The sequence below is a fragment of the Panulirus ornatus genome, chromosome 19 (assembly GCF_036320965.1).
Source record: "Panulirus ornatus isolate Po-2019 chromosome 19, ASM3632096v1, whole genome shotgun sequence".
Taxonomy (NCBI): domain Eukaryota; kingdom Metazoa; phylum Arthropoda; class Malacostraca; order Decapoda; family Palinuridae; genus Panulirus; species Panulirus ornatus.
Genome location: NC_092242.1, coordinates 56525225 through 56548324, shown reverse-complemented (window position 1 = coordinate 56548324; position 23100 = coordinate 56525225). Strand labels below are relative to the sequence as shown.

The 23100-nt window shown below is 40.9% G+C and overlaps 1 protein-coding gene across 2 annotated transcripts in view; it reads right to left on the bottom strand.

The window, feature by feature from the left end:
- Positions 1–23100, bottom strand: part of LOC139755522 (hemocytin-like) — a 420053-nt gene that overhangs the window by 6502 nt on the left and 390451 nt on the right. For both annotated transcript variants that reach the window (XM_071673909.1, XM_071673910.1), the window contains 2 exons: positions 11678–11784; positions 3715–3930 (listed from right to left, as the gene is read on the bottom strand). In XM_071673909.1, the coding sequence (XP_071530010.1) occupies positions 3715–3930; positions 11678–11784 (323 nt within the window). The remainder of the gene's footprint in view (positions 1–3714; positions 3931–11677; positions 11785–23100) is intronic.

Here is a 23100-nt window from a genome sequence, read left to right as displayed (position 1 = left end):
GGTGTCAGGTTCAGCAGGGTTGAGGGGAAGGTTAGTTGGGGTATGAGTCTGAATGGAGAAAAACTGGAGTAGGTAAAGTCTTTAGATATCTGGGAGTAGACGTGGCGGCAAATGGAACCATGGAATCAGAAGTGTCACAGAGTGGGGCAGGGGGTGAAGGTATTGGGAGTACTGAAAAATATGTGAAAAGAAAGAAAGTTATCTGGGAGGGCAAAAATTGGCATATTTGAAGGAATAGTAGTCCCAACAATATTAAGGGTCCACCACCAATTTTCCAGCAACTGATGGTTCGGCACCTCCTTCAGTCCGGATAAATTACATGAGGGAATTTGAAATTACCACAGCCACCAGACTAGTTTACTGGGCGGCCACAGATGGCGTTGTGGATAGGGCGAGCTTCTTGGCATTCTTTACACTACACTTGGTGGTGATACTGCATTTCTGTGAGATTCTTAGCTTATTTTGCTTAAATTTAGCCCTAGCTATGGCTTCTAAGATATATGAGAGTGTCAGTCGTGGTATCAAATGTAAACACCAGTCCATAACAATCCAAGATAAAGTACAACTGTTGAAAAAATGGACCATGATGTTTCGGTGTGTAAGCTGTGTGACATCTACAGTATTTGTTCAGCAACTATTTATGATATAAATAAGCAAAGGGAGAAACTATTGAAATTCTAAGCAGAAAGCGATTCCAAGAAGCAAATGATGATTAGAAAAACTATGAAAGATGGTAAGAATACTGAGCATGATCAAGTGATGATGCAATGGGTTTGACAGCATCCGAGTGATGGAGTGGACTTGTCAGGTACCATGATAGTGAACCAGGATAAGTAGTTCCATAGAGAACTTAAATTACAACATGAGCATGACTATAGTGAAGGATGGATTCAAAGATTCAAGAAGCGTCATGGAATTTCCATGAATAAAGTGTGCAAAGAAAAGTGGTATGCCAACCATGAAGGAGCTGCCGAGTATGTGGATGAATCTGTGAAACTTGTAGCTGACAAGCAATTCAGAACTGAGCAGGTGTATAATGTATTTCACTTATTTATTCAACTTACATTTAATATTTCCCCTTTTAGAAAGTTAAAATACAAGGGGGGAGGCTTTCCAGCCCCCACTCCCATCCCCTTTAGTTGCCTTCTACGACACGTGAGGAATGCGTGGTAAGTATTCTTTTCACACTCAGCTAGAGACTGAGTGTGAACGAATGTGGTCTTTGTTGTCTTTTCCTAATGCTACCTCGCACATATGAGGGGGGAGGGGGTTGTTATTTCGTGTGTGGCGAGGTGGCAATGGGAATGAATAAAGGTAGACAGTGTGAATTATGTACATGTGTATATATGTATATGTGTGTGTGTATATATATGTATATGTCGAGACGTATAGGATGTATATTTGCGTGTGTGGATGTGTATGTACATACACGTGTATGTGGGTGGGTTGGGCCATTCTTTCGTCTGTTTCCTTGCACTACCTCGCTAATGCGGTAGTCCATGGTATACTTTAGACACATGGGAGATGTATAATTAATGGGTTAGAGATGTGTTGATGAATTATCATTACGTGACCACGGTTGGTCCGGCAAAACGGTCAATTCGGCAAGGCTTTGGAACTGAGAGTGCCGGGAAATTGGTGGTGTACCTGTATATGGATGTGAAACATGGGCTATAGGTAAGGTTGTGTGTAGGAGGATAGATAAGTTGGAAATGAAATGTTTGAGGACAATACATGATGTGAGGTGGTTTGATCAAGTAAGTAATGTAAAGGTAAAAGAAATGTGTGGTAATAAAGAGAAAGTGATTGAAACAATAGAAGAGGGTGTGCTGAAACGGTCTGGACACATGGAGAAAACGAATAAGGAAAGGTTAACAAAGAGGATATTTGCATCAGAAGTGGACAGAAAAAGATTGGGGAGACCAAATTGGAGATGGAAAGATGAAGTGAAAATGATTTTGAGCGATTGGAGCCTGAACATGCAGGGAGGTGAAAGGTGTGGGAGGATTTGAGTAAATTGGAATAATGCGGTATACTGGAGTTGATGTGCTGTCAATGGACTGACTCAAGAGCGATCTCTTACATCAAAACTGTAAAAACATTCACTCAGCTCCTCTTACAACACTTGCCTCTCATCATCTTTCTTCTCATGGTCAGGTGAATAAGCACTAATAATCACCCATCTCTCGCCATCCATATTCAGTTTTACCCACATCAATCTACAATCATCTTCTTTACGCTTTATCACACACTACAACTACTCTTGACTCAGGAGTGCTATTCTTTCCTTAGCTCTTGTCCTCTCACCAAACCCTGACTTTACTCCTAAGACATTCCCAATCCATTATTTCCCTTTACCCCTGAGCTTTGTTTCACTCAGAGTCAGAACATCCAGGTTTCTTTCCTCAAACATACTACCTATCTCTCCTTTCTTTCCATATTGATTACATCCTTCAAGGATGATGAGCACCCCCTGCTTGGTTCCTTCTTGTTCCTTGATTTAGAAAATGAAATAAAAGAAATAGGGTTTTCCACCACCCATTCCCATCCCCTTCAGTCGCATTCTAAAACACGCAGGAAATATCGAGGTAGAACTCTTTCTACCCCACCCAGGGATAAGTCTTACCTAATTCCATTGGGTGAATCAGGTATGTACTGCCTCTGAAATCATTCAAGCACATCCTTAAGCAAAGCCTGGTCTAAGAATGAAATATGGGTTCTGCACTTATGAAAAATGCTTCTTGCATCTTCATTTTTCACACCAGACTGATTCTTCAAATGAACCAATGTCTCCTTTTGCAAAATGCTTCCATCTTGTCCTCAACCTCATCTCAGATATCCCCAGCTATGAACAGTTCTTTCACAGCACCTATCTAATTCCTTGACAGTATGCATCTCCTCATACCTCTGGGTGTACTACTACATACTCTCTTGACTAACTTATTGCCTGCTGTACATTTTACATAATCATATCATTATAAAACAGCTTCATAAATATGCCTTTCTAATATGTTTTCTGCACCAAATATTCTTCTTATGACTTCATCCTTCATTCTTTAATTTATTCATTATTAGTTTCTTATTAATCAATCAGAGGAAATCACACCTGTTTCACCAGCAAGGTGACCTGCCTAACAAAAAGAACTCATTAGAACAACGTCTGAACATTGCTGATAGATTTCTAACACTTATGTTAGAGTAGATGGTAAGCATTTAGTCAAATGAAGATTCTGCATACAGCACTCTTCTGTGAATGTATGAAAAGTTATAAAGGATATGGATATTATAATCATCATTAAACAAGTATCACGTGCTGTGGTTTTCTTATTCTAAGAAACAGAAACTTTTGAGATATTCAGTAATGCATATACATCACATTAATGTATGAAAAAAGTAAATGGAATAAAATTTACCAATTATCTTGAGTTACTGTATACCTCCATGTATTGCAAGCTCATTATCTTGAATTTAATGATGGTGGTAAAACTAAATAAAAAAACACTTTGCAAAGATGTCAGTATTACCACTTATTTAAACATTTCATAAAAAGAACTATGAAGTTAAAAAAGCACAATATATGAAATAACTTTTTTTATAATACAGGAATATGATAAACTGAATTCATTTTCTTTCAAAATAAAATGCAGCATAACAGATTCTGTACTGTATGACTCAAAAGTAATACACTGTGAGAGATAGGTGCCAATCACTCACCTCAATAAGTCTGTTGTTATCAATGCAAGCAGTCCTAACAATTTCTGCACAGCAGTGACCTGGAGATTTGACAGTCTCCAGCTGAAACAGTCCACTGTCAGGATGATCATCTGGAGTTAGGCAAGTCTGCTGAATGCATTCATGCTGTACGAGCCCCTTGTCATCTATGAAACACTTACATGTTAGGCAAAAACCATCTTGCCAACTCTCATCAACCTGTAAGTATGAATAACAGTTTCAACCAATCCAGTATCAACAATATTTATCAAAGGTACGCCTCTTATGGCATATATCATAATGTAAGAAAAATAATAACCCTCCTCAGATGAATCTGAATAAATTTAATGAAACTGGTAACTTTGGATAGTCATAGTGACTAGATTCAGAAGAAACAGGAAGAATAAGGTCTGACTTACAGGCAATGAAGTAAATACAAAACAGTTCAGATATCCAGTTAAATATCGATTGTTGTGGATACTTTGGCCACAGTTAGACTCTTATCTCAGTATCTTTCCAATGATTCATGCTAAATATTTCTGAGAAGGGTAGGAGTAAGATAACCTGAAATGAAAAGTTACTAATAAGGTTTTCTTTTTTTACCTTGTCACTTCCAGTTCTCTAACTAAAGAGAATTGGTGTACCTATTACATCCAGAATTTGTTTATCAATCTATCCATTTCTCTGATGCCTGCTCCATACTGTTTCATACTGATGAAATATTTCTATAGATGAGAGACAAAATGATGTTACATTGCTCTTCATCTGAATACTAAAAACTAGTTAAAAGGATTCATCTGATTTATGAAAATAAGTTTTGGTGTATTTGAATCTCTGACAGTTGAATGTAAGGTGAACAAACACTGTCCATCATAATTATGAAAAGCATTTTAACACGAGGGTGATCTGATCACAAACGTTGAATTTTTAAAAGATATTGACAATATGGAGAGTGGACAATTTGTAGAGAGATTTAGCATGGAAATAGAAGGCTCTACCTGAGGATTGGGTAAAAGCTATTATCATTCCTCCATTCAAAGGAAAAGGTACTAAGGTTGTATGTAGCAATTATAGGAAAATAAGTCTCTTAAATAAACCAGGAAAAAGTGTATACAAGACTATCAACTGATAGAGTGACAGAAGTGACTGAATGCTGAATAAGTTAAGAGCAATGGGGTTTTAGGAAAGGTAACAGATGTGTGGTTCAGATTTTTGTAGTAAAGATGACCGTGAAAAATATTTAGTGAAAGGTAAGCAGTTGTTGCAACATAATGGATTTGGAGAAAGCATATGACAGAGTCAAGTGGAATGCTATATGGGATGTGTTATGGATATATGGTATAGGAAGACAACTGTTAGATGGTGTGAAAGCATTCTATGTAGGAGCAAAGGTGTGTGTAAGAGTGGATGGAGAGTTGAGCCAAAGTTCTGGAATACATGTAGGTGTGAGGCAGGGCTGTGTGATGTCACCCTGGCTTTTTAATATATATATGAACAGAGTGATGAGAGAGATGAAAGCAAAACTAGGGAAAAGGGGTGCAGATATGAAATGTGGTGGAGATATAGTAGCTAATGGCAAGCCTGTTTGCAGATTATACTACGTTGTTTGCTAAGAGTGAAGAGGAGTGTATTTCATGATGTGTGTAAGTGTAGGCAATTGAAGTTAAATGCAAGTAAGATTATAGTAATGGTGTTTGAAAGGAAACAGTGAAAGTATAAATTTTCTAAAACCATATAGAGTGATAAAGAAAGTGTGCTAAATTGTGCTTAGGATATAAGGGGGGGGTGGGGGGAAGATTGGAAGAAAAGAGATAGTCTAAGAATCTAGGAGGTCTCGGGTAAGTGTGGTGATATGGAAGGAGAGATAAGGGGTAGAGAAGTACAGGTTAGAGGAGTCACTGGGTCCCTTAATTGAATAATGAGGGATAAAGGTGTAAGTATAGAACTGTAGAGAGGATGAAGGGGCAGCATAGTCCTCCCAACCCTGACCTATGCAGCCGAAATATGGACATGGAATGAGTCACAGAGGTCAAGAATCCTGGCTATGGAGATGAACTATTTGAGAAGAGCATGTGGTGTGACTAGATGGAATGAAGAAAGAAGTGAAGGGGTGTATGAGAAATGTAGTAAGGTAGGAAATGCTGAATGGGTGAAATGTAATACTTTGAGGTGGTTTGGGTATGTGGAAACAATGCAAGACTGGGAGCTTACAAGGAGAGTGTATGATATTACAACTAAATGGGTTGGTGTGAATGGAAGATAATCGGTGACATGGGCAAATGGGGTGGAGGAATACTGGAGGGAGAGAACTATAGTTGCGGTGCACAAGTCTGATGGTTTCATTACCGTGCCCAGGCAACTTACAGGTCCACAGCGAGTCCAATTTCGAGTATAATATGTTATGCAAAGGAAATAGTTGTCAGTATTACTTGAATGGCCAAATATGCAGGGAGTAATGAAGAATACTGCCAATTATAGTTGATTTTGAGTTTCAAATAATAAATACTGTCGCAGACAGCTGTTTTATTAACTTATAAGGTCGCTGATTATGATTTAAAGATGGCTTGAACACTGCCCTCCGCAGACCAAAGCAGTGCACCCAGCTGATCCACTGAATGTTAATTACATCTTATTCTGAACACACCATAATATGCACGTTACCTTGTACCCTTATTTCCTGGATTATCTGCAAAATATGTGACATTGCAATATTGTTAGTTATTACTCATGGCAAATTAGTTGATAGTAGATGAATGGCAGGAAAAGGGGGAAAGCTGAATGTTTGCAGCTGATGACCAGACTTGCCTCCTCATTCTCTATCTGCTGCATTATGCTTCATACACCCATAACTGTAAGTATGTTGTGCCCCCCTCCCCCCTCTCTCTCTCTTTGGAGTGTTAGAACTACATTTTAAATCACCAAAAATAGTTGTTTGCTATGGTATTTATTCTCTGAAACTTAAAACCGTGTGAATTGACCATGTTTGTCATTACTGCCTGCATATTTGGCCATTCATATAACAACTGTTTTCTATGCATACCACATTATACATAAAATCAAATGCACTGTGGACTGGTAGGTTGCCAGGGCCCAATGATGAAACCATCAGAGTTGTGCACCACAACTATAGAGGAAGAATACAGGGAATGGTGTATTCAAGGGTGGCATGTACGTGGAGACTCTTTTGTCATGGCCACCCCTTGATGGGAGTTCCTGGAGGGCACGGGCATCAGAGATATAGATAGATACATACAGGGATAGAGCAATCTGAGGCCATAACATGTAATTAAGTAAGAAACTTGTAAATAACGATGAATGGAACAGTCTGAGTGAGGACACTGTCAATGCAGTCAGCATACATAAATCTACGAGGATGTATGATGGCTGAGTGTTCAAGAGACGGGGCCCCACAAGTGTAAGACTCCCTCTCCATACAGGACAAATATGTAATTACATACACTGAATACCACAACTAACCTATCAACAACACAGTCAACCCCATTGTTAAGGAAGTCAACTGTAATACACAGTCCACCTGCTGTTTAATATCTTTTTATGTTTCCTTGTTTCTTACTCTTCCTTTGATCTTTTTTTTCTGATAAAAATTTAACTAAGTTATATTCTTCACAGCAAGCAAGTTTCTCAGACTGCTTTAGTACCACTCGGTTACTACACTTATTTGAAAATAGTCTTTTATCTTGCCTATATTTTCCTGTTCACGTAGTTTCTTTAATCAACAAAACTGCATTTGCCATGACTTTATTCTCTAACATTTCCATTTCCTTAATACCTTTCTTCACAATAATTTCTTATCTTCTTTTCTTTTCTTTTAAACTATTCGCCATTTCCCGCGTTAGCGAGGTAGCGCTAAGAACAGAGGACAGGGCCTTTTTTGGAATATCCTCACCTGGCCCCCTCTGTTCCTTCTTTTGGAAAATTAAAAAAAAACGAGAGGGGAGGATTTCCAGCCCCCCGCTCCCTCCCCTTTTAGTCGCCTTCTACGACACGCAGGGAATACGTGGGAAGTATTCTTAACCCCCTATCCCCAGGGAATTTCTTATCTTATTGGAATATAATCTTCTGGTCCAAAAATTAACAATTGAAGTCTTTCCACTTCCTGATTAATTAACCCCAGTAATTTTGCTTCAGCCCTAGTGTGGGCCAAATCCTACTGGTAGTTATCTAACCATCTCAGTGTCTCTGGTTCTTTCTAAACTGCATCCTCATACATCCATTTCTAATTACCTTTACCTAACTAAATTTTGCATAATAATGTCATTACATTTTCCCAATAATTTTGCTTTTTGTGTTTTGGTTCTGGGCATTTACAATGACTGATCTATTTCATGGCATGCTAGACTGGACCCTCTTCAACGTTTTTTCTGAGCATTAATTGTTCTACTTGTGACTCATTTCTGCTGGCTGTTTGGCTCAATCTACTCAAGAAATCTAAATATGCTATCATAATCTTTCTTTTTTTTTATACATGATCACTGTTTCCCACATTAGTGAGGTAGTGTCAAGAACAGATGAAGAAAGGCCATATTCACTCACATCCATTCTCTAGCTGTCATGTGCAATGCACTAAAACCAGGCCCCACAGAACTTTCCATGGTTTACCCTGGAAGCTTCACATGCTCTAGTTCACTCCATTGACAGCATGTCAACCTAAGTACACCACATTGTTCCAATTCAATCTATACCATGCATGTCCTTCACCCTCATGCACATTTAGGCCCTGATCACTCAGTATCTTTTGCACTGCATCCTTCCATTTCCAATTTGGTCTCCCTGTTCTCCTTGTCTCCTTCACTTCTGACACGTTCATCCTCTTTGTCAACCTTTCCTTACCCATTCTCTCCTTATGTCCAAACTATTTCAGTTCATCCTCTTCTGCTCTCTCAGTCATACTCTTTTAATTGCTTTACATCTCAAATATGTATGAAAAAAAAAAATCTTACCCTTTCATTACTTAATTGATCAAACTAACTCTCACCACAAATTGTCCTCAAACATTTTATTTACAGCACATCCACCCTCCTCTGCACAGCATTACCTATAACCTATCTCTTGCATCCTTATAATACTGGAACTACAATTCCTTCAAACATACCAATTTTTGCCTTCCCAGATAACATTACCTCTTTCCACACATTCTTCAGTGCTCCTGGAACCTTCGCCCCCTCATCCACCCTACGAGTCACTTCCATGGTTCCATTCACTGCCATGTCCACTCTCAGATATCTAAAACATTTAACTTACTCCAGTTTTCTCCATTCAATCTCATATCCCAACTAACCTCTCCCTCAACCCTGCTAAACCTAATAACCTTGCTTTTATTCACATTCACTCTCCTTTAACATACTTCCAAACTCAGTCATCAACTTCAGCAATTACTCACTAGAATATGCCACCAGTGCTGTAACATCAACAAACAACGGACTTGCTTCTCATCCCTCCAACACTGCATACTCACTCCTCTCTCCAAGACTCTTGCAGCTACCTCCCTCATCACTCCATCCATAAACAAACTGAACAACCAAGGTGACATTACACATCCCCACCAGAGATCAACCTTCAGTAGGAACCGTTCACTCTCCTCTTTTCCTACCTGAACACAATTCTTACACCCTTGATAAAAACTTTTCACTGCTTCTAGCAATTGTCATACACCATATATTCTTAAGACCTTCCACATAGCATATCTATCAACCCAATCATATAGCTTCTCTAGTTCCATAAATACCTCATACAAATCCATCTGTTTCTCAAAGTATTTCTCACCCATATTCTTTAAAGCAAACACCTGATCCACATCCTCTACCACTTCTGAAACCACACTGTTCCTCCCTAATCTGATGCTCTGTACATGCCTTTACCCTATCAATCAATGCCCTCCCATAAAACTTACCCTGTAGTTTGAATGCTCACCTCTGTTCTACTTGCTTTTATACAATGGCACTAAAAATACATTTCACCAATCATTAGGCAACTCACCATGATCCATACATATGCTGATATTCCTTCCCAATCAATTAACAACACAATCACCCTATTTCCTAAAAAATTTAACAGCAATACCATCTACCTAGCTGCCTTACTACAATTCATCTTATATAAGACTTTCACCATCTCTCTACCAAACCACCCTCCACGACTCTCTCCTTTCATTCAAAATGTAATCCAATAAATGCCCGATGAACATCTCTCCAAATCACATACACACACTTCTGTATATCCATTTTTTAAACCAGGTTTTCCCAATCACTAGTCCTTTTTCAGGACTCAACTCTACAAACTCTTCACCTTTTCATTCATAACACAAAATACTCCATACACCCTAATTATACCCTCTTCTGCGACATTACTTACCTTCGCATTTAAATCACCCATCACTAATACCCGGTCTCTTACATCAAAAAAGTTGTCACATTCACCGAGCGGCTCCCAAAACACCTCTCATGATCTTTCTTCTCATGGCAAATTACAAAAGCACTAATAATCACCTGTCTCTTGCCATCCACTCTCAGTTTTACCCACATCACTCTAGAATTTACTTCCTTACACTCTATCATACACTTCCACAACTCCTGCTTCATGAGTGGTGCTACTCCTTCCTTAGCTCTTGTCATCTCACCTACCCCTCACTTTACTCCCAGGACATTTCCAAACCATTGTTCACCTTTATCCTTCAGCTTTGTTTCACTCAGAGCCAGAACATCTAGGTTTCTTTCCTTAAACATACTACTTATTTCTCCTCTCTTGTTATCTTGGTTACATCCATGCACATTTAGACACTCCAGTCTGAGCTTTTGAGGGGATGAGCACTCCTTGCCTGGCTACTTCTGTCCCCCCCTTTTAGAAATTTAATATACAAGAAAAAAAAAAATGGGGGGTTCCATTCCCCACTCCTGTCCCCTTTTGTTGCCTACTACGACATGCAGGAAATACGGAGGTAGAATTCTTTTTTCCCTATCCCATTGTACTCATTCTGATCTTATTAAGAAATGTACCTCAGTTGAAGAGAGAGGTGGTAGGCTGGAAGGTATAACTTGGCATAACAGGATAGACGTATATGTACAGCAATATATAGTAGCACTTTCTGCAAAAACATGTACTCTTCCCACAGTTTTCATGTGCCTTCAGTTCTTATGTACAGGTATATGGAGAGACTGTGCCAAGTGAATGATAGCTTGTTTGATCCACTAAACCACTGATGGCTGGCAATGCTTCTCAATCTCTTCACATCCATCATCATAAACATGATCTTTAATTTTACCAACCATCCATGTGTTGTACTTAGCTTCTCAGAAGAATGGACAAATACAGGCTTATGGATGACCAACCAGTTCAAATGCACTCCTGAGCATATATATAACTGCATTAACTGTCATGTTCTAGACAATTGTTTATTTACTTTAATATATTGAGAGATGCTGCTCTACCTGTTATGTAGCTTGCCTAACTCATAAAACATGACTTTCCATGGGGAAGTCTACTTGATCTGTAGTTGTAAGTTTACCAGTTTAACAAAGTCTCTGTTTAATATAACCAATTGCCCTTACTTTGCACTAACTCTTAGTATGGCTGTCATCCCTTCAAGGAGGATTAAGTTTGTAAAGATAAGATATCTCTGCTGAGCCTCCTAACGATATCTGAAGATGAAATCTTCTCTGCTAGATTATGCAAAATGAAAAGACTTTGTATGAATAGCATTTGAACGGCTAACTAATGGTTATCAGCCACTTCTATTTATATTGGCTTGTACAATACTACTGTACCATGCTAAATCATGTAGCCCAAATTACTGACTGGATATGAAAAAAGTTGCATCCTTAGCTTACTTGCTCAGTGTTGGAAAAACTATTAAAGTCACTGACAGACTGAAAAGAAAACCCTAATGCCAAATATTTTCAGATGAAAGGTCAACATATATATCAACAAACTGAAATCAAAGAACTATTACCTTGTACAGTCTTTTCTCGGCAGCATCAGGGGAGCTCACTAGCTCTTCAGTGCCAAAAGCTGAAAAACGATACTTGTGCTCATAGACACAAGCATCCGCAGGAGGATCTGAAATATAATTGGAATTGTTAAGAGAAAAATGTAGGGTTTGTAGTTTGTACAACCTTTTCTCTTTGAGATTGTGTCTTACCAGCACTAAGATACCTCTTGGATTTTTGGGAAGTTAGAACCATCTAATGCTGTCAGACTAGTGGGGTAGCACTTACTTTTCTTATCCATTTCCATCCATCCACCTACAGTAGTGCCAGTCAAAACTACCATAGTGATGACACCACTGACTCATTTATTCCACTTTGGAGGAAGTTTATGTTATGTATCCTTATGTATACTATGTCTCATGTATCCCTACATGTAATGCATTGACGCTTGTCTCCCTTTCGTTTTGAATAAGTGTAATGAGTACTGTTAGCAGGTGATAAGTTCTCGGGCTGTCGACAGGCTCCCTTGTGTCTTGCTCGTCTTACTTGTGGATATTGCTTGCATGTAAATAAAGTTAGTTAGGTCTTCACCAGCATCTTTGTATCACCATTCCTACATGGCACAGTGAGTAGGATCAAGAAGTGTTTAAAGACTGACACAGGGGCGCAAGATATTGCTAGCTACCATAGGATGCCATAACTGCCCATGGTGTCCATATCTGCATGCTGCTGACCTGCATTACCTGGGTCATCTGCCTGCTCTGAGTGCCAATGACCATCTGTAATTTGCCCTGACCTACCTAGGTGTTTCACACTGTGACTGAACCAGCCTCAGGTTGACACTTTGCCCCTCTTTACTTCAGAAAACCATGTTGTTAATGTGTTTCTCCGAGGCTAGTGGATCACTGTCCCCACAACCAATGTTGCCATGCCTGGCAATCTGCACAGGCAAAGGGAAAGTGGTCATCAGGTGAGTTCAGAGGAGGAGGGGAGGCAGGTGCCTCCGGCATGTCATCATTGGAGAGATTGGTCGTCATGATGGAGGCCCAACAATAGCTTGCCGCTCAGCAGGCTGCCAAGGCTGACAACAAATGATGAGAGTTGCAACTGCAGCTTCTTTAGTAGCAACAGCAGGTCCTTCAGCAGCAATCTTTTCCACTCCATCCTTCCACCTCCAATATGGTATCCCACTTCTCCTTATACCCTCCACCTCCGACACATATATCCTCTTTGTCAATCTTTCCTAACCCATTCTCTCAGTATGTCCAAACCATTTCAACACACCCTCTTCTGCTCTCTCAACCACACTCTTTTTATTACAACACATCTCTCTTACCCTTTCTTTACTTCCTCTATCAAACCACCTCACACCACTTATTGTTCTCAAACATTTCATTTCTAACACATCCACCCTACTCCATACAACCCTATCTATAGCCCATGCCTCACAACCATATAATATTGTGGGAACTACTATTCCTTCAAACATACCCATTTTTGCTCTCTGAAATAACATTCTCTCCTTCCTTACATTCTTCAATGCTCCCAGAACTTTCGCCCCCTCCCCCACCCTGTGACTCACTTCCACTTCCATGGTTCCATTCACTGCTACGTTCACTCCCAGATGTCTAAAACACTTCACTTCCTCCAATTTTTCTCCATTCAAACTTACATCCCAACTAACTTGTCCCTCAACCCTGCTGAACCAAATGACCTTACTCTTATTCATATTTACTAACAACTTTCTCCTATCACACACTTTTCCAAACTCAGTCGCCAACTTCTGCAGTTTCTCACTCGAATCAGCCACCAGTGCTGTATCATCTCTGAACAACAGCCAACTCACTTTCCACGTCCTCTCATCCCCAACAGACTGCATACTCACTCCTCTTTCCAAAACTCTTGCATATCCCTCCCTAACCACCCCATCCATAAATAAATCAAACAACCATGGAGAATGGATACATCACACACCCCTGACACAGACCGACCTTCACTGGTAACCAATCACTCTCCTCTCTTCCTACTCATACAAATGCCTTACATCCTCAATAAAAACTTTTCACTGCTTTAAGCAGCTTACCTCCCACACCATATACTCTTATGACCTTCCACAAAGCATCTATATCAACCCTATCATATGCCTTCTCCAGATCCATAAATGCCACATACAAATTAATGTTTTTCTAGGTATTTCTCACACATTCGCAGAACAAACACCTGATCCACACATCCTTTATCATTTCTGAAATCACACTGCTCCTCCCTAATCTGATATTCTGTACATGCCTTCACCTTCTCATCCAATACCCTCCTATATAATTATCCAGGAATACTAAACAAACTTATACCTCTTTAGTTTGAACACTCAGCTTTACTCTTCTGCATTTATACAATGGCACTATACATGCATTCTGCCAATCCTCAGGCACTTCACTATGATCTGTACATGCACTGAATATCCTTCCCAACCAATCAACAACACAAGTCATCCCCTTTCTTAATATATTCCACTGGAATACCATCCAAACCTGCCGCCTTGCAGGATTTCATCTTCCGCAAGGCTTTCACCACCTCTTCTCTCTTAACCATACCATTCTCCCTGACCCTCTCACTTCACACACCATCCCGACCAAAACACCCTACGTCTACCACTCTGTCATCAAAGACATTCAACAAACCTTCAAAATACTCACTCAATCTCCTTCTCACTTCATCACTGCCTGTTATCACTTACCCCCTTGCCCCCTTCACCAATGTTCCAATTTGTTCTCTTGTCTTTCACACTTTATTTAACCTCCTTTCAAAACATCTTTTCATTCTCACCTCAGCTCTTATTTGCCCTCTTTTTTAACCCTTGCACCTTCTCTTGACCTCCTGCCGCTCTCTTTTATACATCTCCCAGTCATTTACAATCTTTCCTTGTAAGTATCATCCAAATGCCTCTCTTCTCTCATTTATAAACATAATTAATTCTTCAACCCACCACTCTACCCTTTCTAATCTGCCCATATCTCACCTTTCTCATGCCACATGCATCTTTTGCACATGCCATCACTGCTTCCCTAAATACATTCCATTCCTCACCCATTTTCCTCATGTCATTTGCTCTCACCTTTTGCCATTCTAAACTCAATCTCTCCTGGTACTTCTTCATACAAGTCTTCCTTCTAAGCTCACTCCCTTACCCTTGCCACTTTCTTCTCACCAACATTCTCTCTTCTTTTTTTTGAAACCACTGCAAATCTTCACCTTCGCTTCCACTGGAGAGTGATCAGATATCCCACCAGCTGCCCCTCTCTGCACGTTAACATCCAAAAGTCTCTCTTTTACACCCCTATCAATTAACACGTAATCTAATAAAACCCTTTGACCATCTCCCCTACTCACATAAGGATACTTATGTATATCTCTCTTTCTAAACCAGGTATTCCCAACCACCAGTCTTTTTTTAGCACACAAATCCACAAGCTCTTCACTATTTCCATTCACGACACTGAATTACACCAATTAACCCTCAACTGCCACATTACTCACATTTGCTTTTAAATCACCTATACTTATATCTATTTCTTATACTTAGTCGCTGTCTCCCGCATTAGCGAGGTAGCACAAGGAAACAGAAAAAAGCATGACCCAACCCACCCACACACACATGCATATACATAAATGCCCACACACACACATATACATACCTATACATTTCAAGGTATACATACATATACATACACACACATATACATATATACACAAGTACATATTCATACTTGATGCCTTCATCCATTCCCATCGCCATCCCGCCACACATGAAACAGCACACCCCTCCCCCCATGCGCATGCAAAGTAGCGTGAGGAAAAGACAACAAAGGCCACGTTCATTCACACTCAGTTTCTGGCTGTCATATCTATTGCACCAAAACCACAACTTCCTTTCCACATCCAGGCCCCACAGAACTTTCCATGGTTTACCCCAGACGCTTCACATGCCCTGGTTCAATCCAATGACAGCATTTCCACCCCACTATACCACATCGTTCCAATTCACTCTATTTCTTTCATGCCTTTCACCCTCCTGTATGTTCAGGTCCCGATCGCTCAAAATCTTTTTCACTCCATCCTTCCACCTCCAATTTGGTCTCCCACTTCTCGTTCCCTCCATCTCTGACATATATATCCTAGTTGTCAATCTTTCCTCACTCATTATCTCCAAGTGACCAAACTATTTCAATACACCCTCTTCTGCTCTCTCAACCACACACTTTTTATTACCACACATCTCTCTTACCCTTCCATTACTTAATCGATCAAATCACCTCACACCACATATTGTCCTCAAGCATTTCATTCTCAACACAACCTTATCTATAGCCCATGCCTCGCAACCATATGACTTTGGAACCACTATTCCTTCAAACATACCCGTTTTTGCTCTCCGAGGTAACATTCTCGCCTTCCACACATTCTTCAACGCTCCCAGAACCTTTGCCCCCTCCCCCACCCTGTGACACTTCTGCTTCCATGGTTCATTTAACTTGTCCCTCAACCCTACTGAACCTAATAGCCTTGCTCTTATTCACATTTATTCTTAGCTTTCTTCTTTCACACACTTTACCAAACTCAGTCATCAACTTCAGCAGTTTCTCACCTGAATCATCCATCAGCGTTGTATCATCAGCGAACAACAACTGACTCACTTCCCAAGCCCTCTCATTGACAACAGACTGCATGCTTGCTCCTCTCCAAAACTCTTGCATTCACCTCCCTAACCACCCCATCCATAAACAAATTAAACAACCATGAAAACATCAAGCACCCTTGCCGCAAACCGACATTCACTGGAATCCAATCACTTTCCTCTCTTTCTACTCATACACATGCCTTGCATCCTTGATGAAAGCTTTTCACTACTTCTATCAACTCTCATCATATTGGGCCAGGTGAGGGTATTCCCTCAAGGCCCAGTCCTCTGTTCTTAACGCTACCTCGCTAATGCGGGAAATGGCGAATAGTTTGAAAGAAAGAAAAAAAATATATATATATATATATATATATATATATATATATATATACTCAACAAACTTATACCTCTGTAATTTGAGCACTCACTCTTATCCCCTTTGCCTTTGTACAATGGCACTATGCACGCATTCCGCCAATCCTCAGGCACCTCACCATGAGTCATACATACATTAAATAACCTTACCAACCAGTCAATAATACAGTCACCCCCTTTTTTAATAAATTCCACTGCAATACCATCCAAACCTGCTGCCTTGCCGGCTTTCATCTTCCGCAAAGCTTTCACTACCTCTTCTCTGTTTACCAAATCATTTTCCCTAACCCTCTCACTTTCCACACCACCTCGACCAAAACACCCTATATCTGCCACTCTATCATCAAACACATTCAACAAACCTTCAAAATACTCACTCCATCTCCTTCTCACATCACCACTACTTGTTATCACCTCCCCATTTGCGCCCTTCACTGAAGTTCCCATTTGCTCCCTTGTCTTACGCACTTTATTTACCTCCTTCCAGAACATCTTTTTATTCTCCCTAAAATTTAATGATACTCTCTCACCCCAACTCTCATTTGCCCTTTTTTTCACCTCTTGTGCCTTCCTCTTGACCTCCTGTCTCTTTCTTTTATACATCTCCCACTCAATTGCATTTTTTCCCTGCAAAAATCGTCCAAATGCCTCTCTCTTCTCTTTCACTAATACTCTTACTTCTTCATCCCACCACTCACTACCCTTTCTAATCAACCCACCTCCCACTCTTCTCATGCCACAAGCATCTTTTGCGCAATCCATCACTGATTCCCTAAATACATCCCATTCCTCCCCCACTCCCCTTACTTCCATTGTTCTCACCTTTTTCCATTCTGTACTCAGTCTCTCCTGGTACTTCCTCACACAGGTCTCCTGCCCAAGCTCACTTACTCTCACCACCCTCTTCACCCCAACATTCACTCTTCTTTTCTGAAAACCCATACAAATCTTCACCTTAGCCTCCACAAGATAATGATCAGACATCCCTCCAGTTGCACCTCTCAGCACATTAACATCCAAAAGTCTCTCTTTCACACGCCTGTCAATTAACACGTAATCCAATAACGCTCTCTGGCCATCTCTCCTCTGGTCGAGGTGGTGTGCAAAGTGAGAGGGTTAGGGAAAATGATTTGGTAAACAGAGAAGAGGTAGTGAAAGCTTTGCGGAAGATGAAAGCCGGCAAGGCAGCAGGTTTGGATGGTATTGCAGTGGAATTTATTAAAAAAGGGGGTGACTGTACTGTTGACTGGTTGGTAAGGTTATTTAATGTATGTATGACTCATGGTGAGGTGCCTGAGGATTGGCGGAATGCGTGCATAGTGCCATTGTACAAAGGAAAAGGGGATAAGAGTGAGTGCTCAAATTACAGAGGTATAAGTTTGTTGAGTATTCCTGGTAAATTATATGGGAGGGTATTGATTGAGAGGGTGAAGGCATGTACAGAGCATCAGATTGGGGAAGAGCAGTGTGGTTTCAGAAGTGGTAGAGGATGTGTGGATCAGGTGTTTGCTTTGAAGAATGTATGTGAGAAATACTTAGAAAAGCAAATGGATTTGTATGTAGCATTTATGGATCTGGAGAAGGCATATGATAGAGTTGATAGAGATGCTCTGTGGAAGGTATTAAGAATATATGGTGTGGGAGGAAAGTTGTTAGAAGCAGTGAAAAGTTTTTATCGAGGATGTAAGGCATGTGTACGTGTAGGAAGAGAGGAAAGTGATTGGTTCTCAGTGAATGTAGGTTTGCGGCAGGGGTGTGTGATGTCTCCATGGTTGTTTAATTTGTTTATGGATGGGGTTGTTAGGGAGGTAAATGCAAGAGTTTTGGAAAGAGGGGCAAGTATGAAGTCTATTGGGGATGAGAGAGCTTGGGAAGTGAGTCAGTTGTTGTTCGCTGATGATACAGCGCTGGTGGCTGATTCATGTGAGAAACTGCAGAAGCTGGTGACTGAGTTTGGTAAAGTGTGTGGAAGAAGAAAGTTAAGAGTAAATGTGAATAAGAGCAAGGTTATTAGGTACAGTAGGGTTGAGGGTCAAGTCAATTGGGAGGTGAGTTTGAATGGAGAAAAACTGGAGGAAGTGAAGTGTTTTAGATATCTGGGAGTGGATCTGGCAGCGGATGGAACCATGGAAGCGGAAGTGGATCATAGGGTGGGAGAGGGGGCGAAAATTCTGGGGGCCTTGAAGAATGTGTGGAAGTCGAGAGCATTATCTCGGAAAGCAAAAATGGGTATGTTTGAAGGAATAGTGGTTCCAACAATGTTGTATGGTTGCGAGGCGTGGGCTATGGATAGAGTTGTGCGCAGGAGGATGGATGTGCTGGAAATGAGATGTTTGAGGACAATGTGTGGTGTGAGGTGGTTTGATCGAGTGAGTAACGTAAGGGTAAGAGGGATGTGTGGAAATAAAAAGAGCGTGGTTGAGAGAGCAGAAGAGGGTGTTTTGAAGTGGTTTGGGCACATGGAGAGAATGAGTGAGGAAAGATTGACCAAGAGGATATATGTGTCGGAGGTGGAGGGAACGAGAAGAGGGAGACCAAATTGGAGGTGGAAAGATGGAGTGAAAAAGACTTTGTGTGATCGGGGCCTGAACATGCAGGAGGGTGAAAGGAGGGCAAGGAATAGAGTGAATTGGAGCGATGTGGTATACCGGGGTTGACGTGCTGTCATTGGATTGAATCAAGGCATGTGAAGCGTCTGGGGTAAACCATGGAAAGCTGTGTAGGTATGTATATTTGCGTGTGTGGACGTATGTATATACATGTGTATGGGGGGGGGGTTGGACCATTTCTTTAGTCTGTTTCCTTGCGCTACCTCGCAAACGCGGGAGACAGCGACAAAGTATAATAAATATAAATATAAATATATATATAGGTAGCGCAAGAAAACAGACGAAAGAAATGGCCCAACCCCCCCACATACACATGTATATACATACGTCCACACACGCAAATATTCATACCTACACAGCTTTCCATGGTTTACCCCAGACGCTTCACATGCCTTGATTCAATCCACTGACAGCACGTCAACCCCGGTATACCACATCGCTCCAATTCACTCTATTCCTTGCCCTCCTTTCACCCTCCTGCATGTTCAGGCCCCGATCACACAAAATCTTTTTCACTCCATCTTTCCACCTCCAATTTGGTCTCCCTCTTCTCCTTGCTCCCTCCACCTCCGACACATATATCATCTTGGTCAATCTTTCCTCACTCATCCTCTCCATGTGCCCAAACCACTTCAAAACACCCTCTTCTGCTCTCTCAACCACGCTCTTTTTATTTCCACACATCTCTCTTACCCTTACGTTACTTACTCGATCAAACCACCTCACACCACACATTGTCCTCAAACATCTCATTTCCAGCACATCCATCCTCCTGCGCAAAACTCTATCCGTAGTCCACGCCTCGCAACCATACAACATTGTTGGAACCACTATTCCTTCAAACATACCCATTTTTGCTTTCCGAGATAATGTTCTCAACTTCCACACATTCTTCAAGGCTCCCAGAATTTTCGCCCCCTCCCCCACCCTATGATCCACTTCCGCTTCCATGGTTCCATCCGCTGCCAGATCCACTCCCAGATATCTAAAACACTTCACTTCCTCCAGTTTTTCTCCATTCAAACTCACCTCCCAATTGAATTGACCCTCAACCCTACTGTACCTAATAACCTTGCTCTTATTCACATTTACTCTTAACTTTCTTCTTTCACACACTTTACCAAACTCAGTCACCAGCTTCTGCAGTTTCTCACATGAATCAGCCACCAGTGCTGTATCATCAGCGAACAACAACTGACTCACTTCCCAAGCTCTCTCATCCCCAACAGACTTCATACTTGCCCCTCTTTCCAAAACTCTTGCATTTACCTCCCTAACAACCCCATCCATAAACAAATTAAACAACCATGGAGACATCACACACCCCTGCCGCAAACCTACATTCACTGAGAACCAATCACTTTCCTCTCTTCCTACACGTACACATGCCTTACATCCTCGATAAAAACTTTTCACTGCTTCTAACAACTTGCCTCCCACACCATATATTCTTAATACCTTCCACAGAGGTATATATATATATATATATATATATATATATATATATATATATATATATATATATATATATATATATATATATATATGGTATTAAGAATATATGGTGTGGGAGGCAAGTTGTTAAAAGCAGTGAAAAGTTTTTATCAAGGATGTAAGGCATGTGTATGTGTAGCAAGCGAGGAAAGTGATTGGTTCTCAGTGAGTGTTGGTTTGCAGTAGGGGTGTGTGATGTCTCCATGGTTGTTTGATTTGTTTATGGATGGGGTTGTAAGGGAGGTGAATGCAAGAGTTTTGGAAAGAGGGGCAAGTATGCAGTCTGTTGTGGATGAGAGAGCTTGGGAAGTGAGTCAGTTGTTCATTGATGATACAGCACTGGTGGCTGATCCTGGTGAGAAACTGCAGAAGCTGGTGACTGAGTTTGGTAAAGTGTGTGAAAGAAGAAAGTTAAGAGTAAATGTGAATAAGAGCAAGGTTATTAGGTACAGTAGGATTGAGGGACAAGTCAGTTGGGAGGTAAGTTTGAATGAAGAAAAACTAGAGGAAGTGAAGTGTTCTAGATATCTGGGAGTGGATTTGGCAGCGGATGGAACCATGGAAGCGGAAGTGAATCATAGGGTGTGAGAGGGGACGAAAGTTCTGGGAGTGTTGAAAAATGTGTGGAAGTCGGGAACTTTATCTTGGAAAGCAAAAATGGGTATGTTTGAAGGAATAGTGGTCCAACAATGTTATATGGTTGCGAGGCGTCGGCTATAGATAGAGTTGTGCGAAGGAGGGTGGATGTGCTGGAAACAAGATGTTTGAAGACAATATGTGGTGTGAGGTGATTTGATCAAGTAAGTAATGAAAGAGTAAGAGAGATGTGTGGTAATAAAAAGAGTGTGGTTGAGTGAGCAGAAGAGGGTGTTCTGAAATGGTTTGGTCACATGAAGAGAATGAGTGAAGAAAGATTGACAAAGAGGATATATGTTTCAGAGGTGGAGGGAACGAGGAGAAGTGGGAGGCCAAACTGGAGGTGGAAAGATGAAGTGAAAAAGATTCTGAGTGATTGGGGCCTGAACATGCAGGAGGGTGAAAGGTGTGCAAGGAATAGAGTGAATTGGGACAATGTGGTATACCAGGATTGACGTGCTGTCACTGGATTGAACCAGGGCATGTGAAGTGTCTGGGGTAAACCATGGAAAGTTTTGTGGGGCCTGGAAGTGGAAAGGGAGCTGTGGTTTTAGTGCATTATACATGACAGCTAGAGACTGAGCGTGAATGAATGTGGCCTTTGTTGTCTTTTCCTTGCGCTACTTTGTGCACATGCGAGGGGGAGGGTGGTTGTCATTTTACATGTGGCAGGGTGGCAACGAGAATGAATAAAGGCAGCAAGTATGAATTATATACATGTGCATCTACGTATATGTCTTTGTATGTATATATATATATATATATATATATATATATATAAGTTGAAACGTATATGTATGTATATGTGCAAATGTGGACGTGTATGTATATACGTGTATGTGGGTACTTTACCAAACTCAGTCACCAACCTCTACAGTTTCTCACCTGAATCAGCAACCAGAGATATATCATCGGCAAACAACAACTGACTCACTTCCCAGGCTTTCTCATGCCCAACATATTGCAGCTCTGCCACAAACCAACATTCACTGGGAACCAATCACTCTCCTCTCTTCCTACTCATACACATGCCTTACATCCTTGGTGAATACTTTTCACTGCTTCTAGCAACTTACCTCCCACACCATATACTCTTAAAACCTTCCACAAAGCACCTCTATCAACCCTATCATATGCCTTCTCCAGATTCATAAATGCTACATACAAATCCACCTGTTTTTCTAAGCATTTCTCACATACATTCTTCAAAGCAAACACCTGATCCACACATTCTCTACCACTTCTGAAACCTCACTGCTCTTCCCAAACCTGATGCTCTGAACATGCCTTTACCCTCTCAATCAATACTCTCCCATTCAATTTCCCAGGAATACTCAACAAACTTATGCCTCTGTAGTTTGAACACTCACCTTTATCCCCTTTGCCTTTGTGCGGTGGCACTATGCATGCATTCCGCCAATCCTCAGGCACTTTACCATGATCCATACATACACTGAATTTCCTTACTAACCAATCAACAACACAGTCACCCCCTTTTTTATTATACTCCACTGCAATACCATCCAAACCTGCTGCCTTGCCAGCTTTCATCTTTCATAAAGCTTTCACTGCCTCTTCTCTGTTTACCAGACCATTCTCCCTGGGACCCTTCACTTCACACACCATCCGACCAAAACACCCTACGTCTACCACT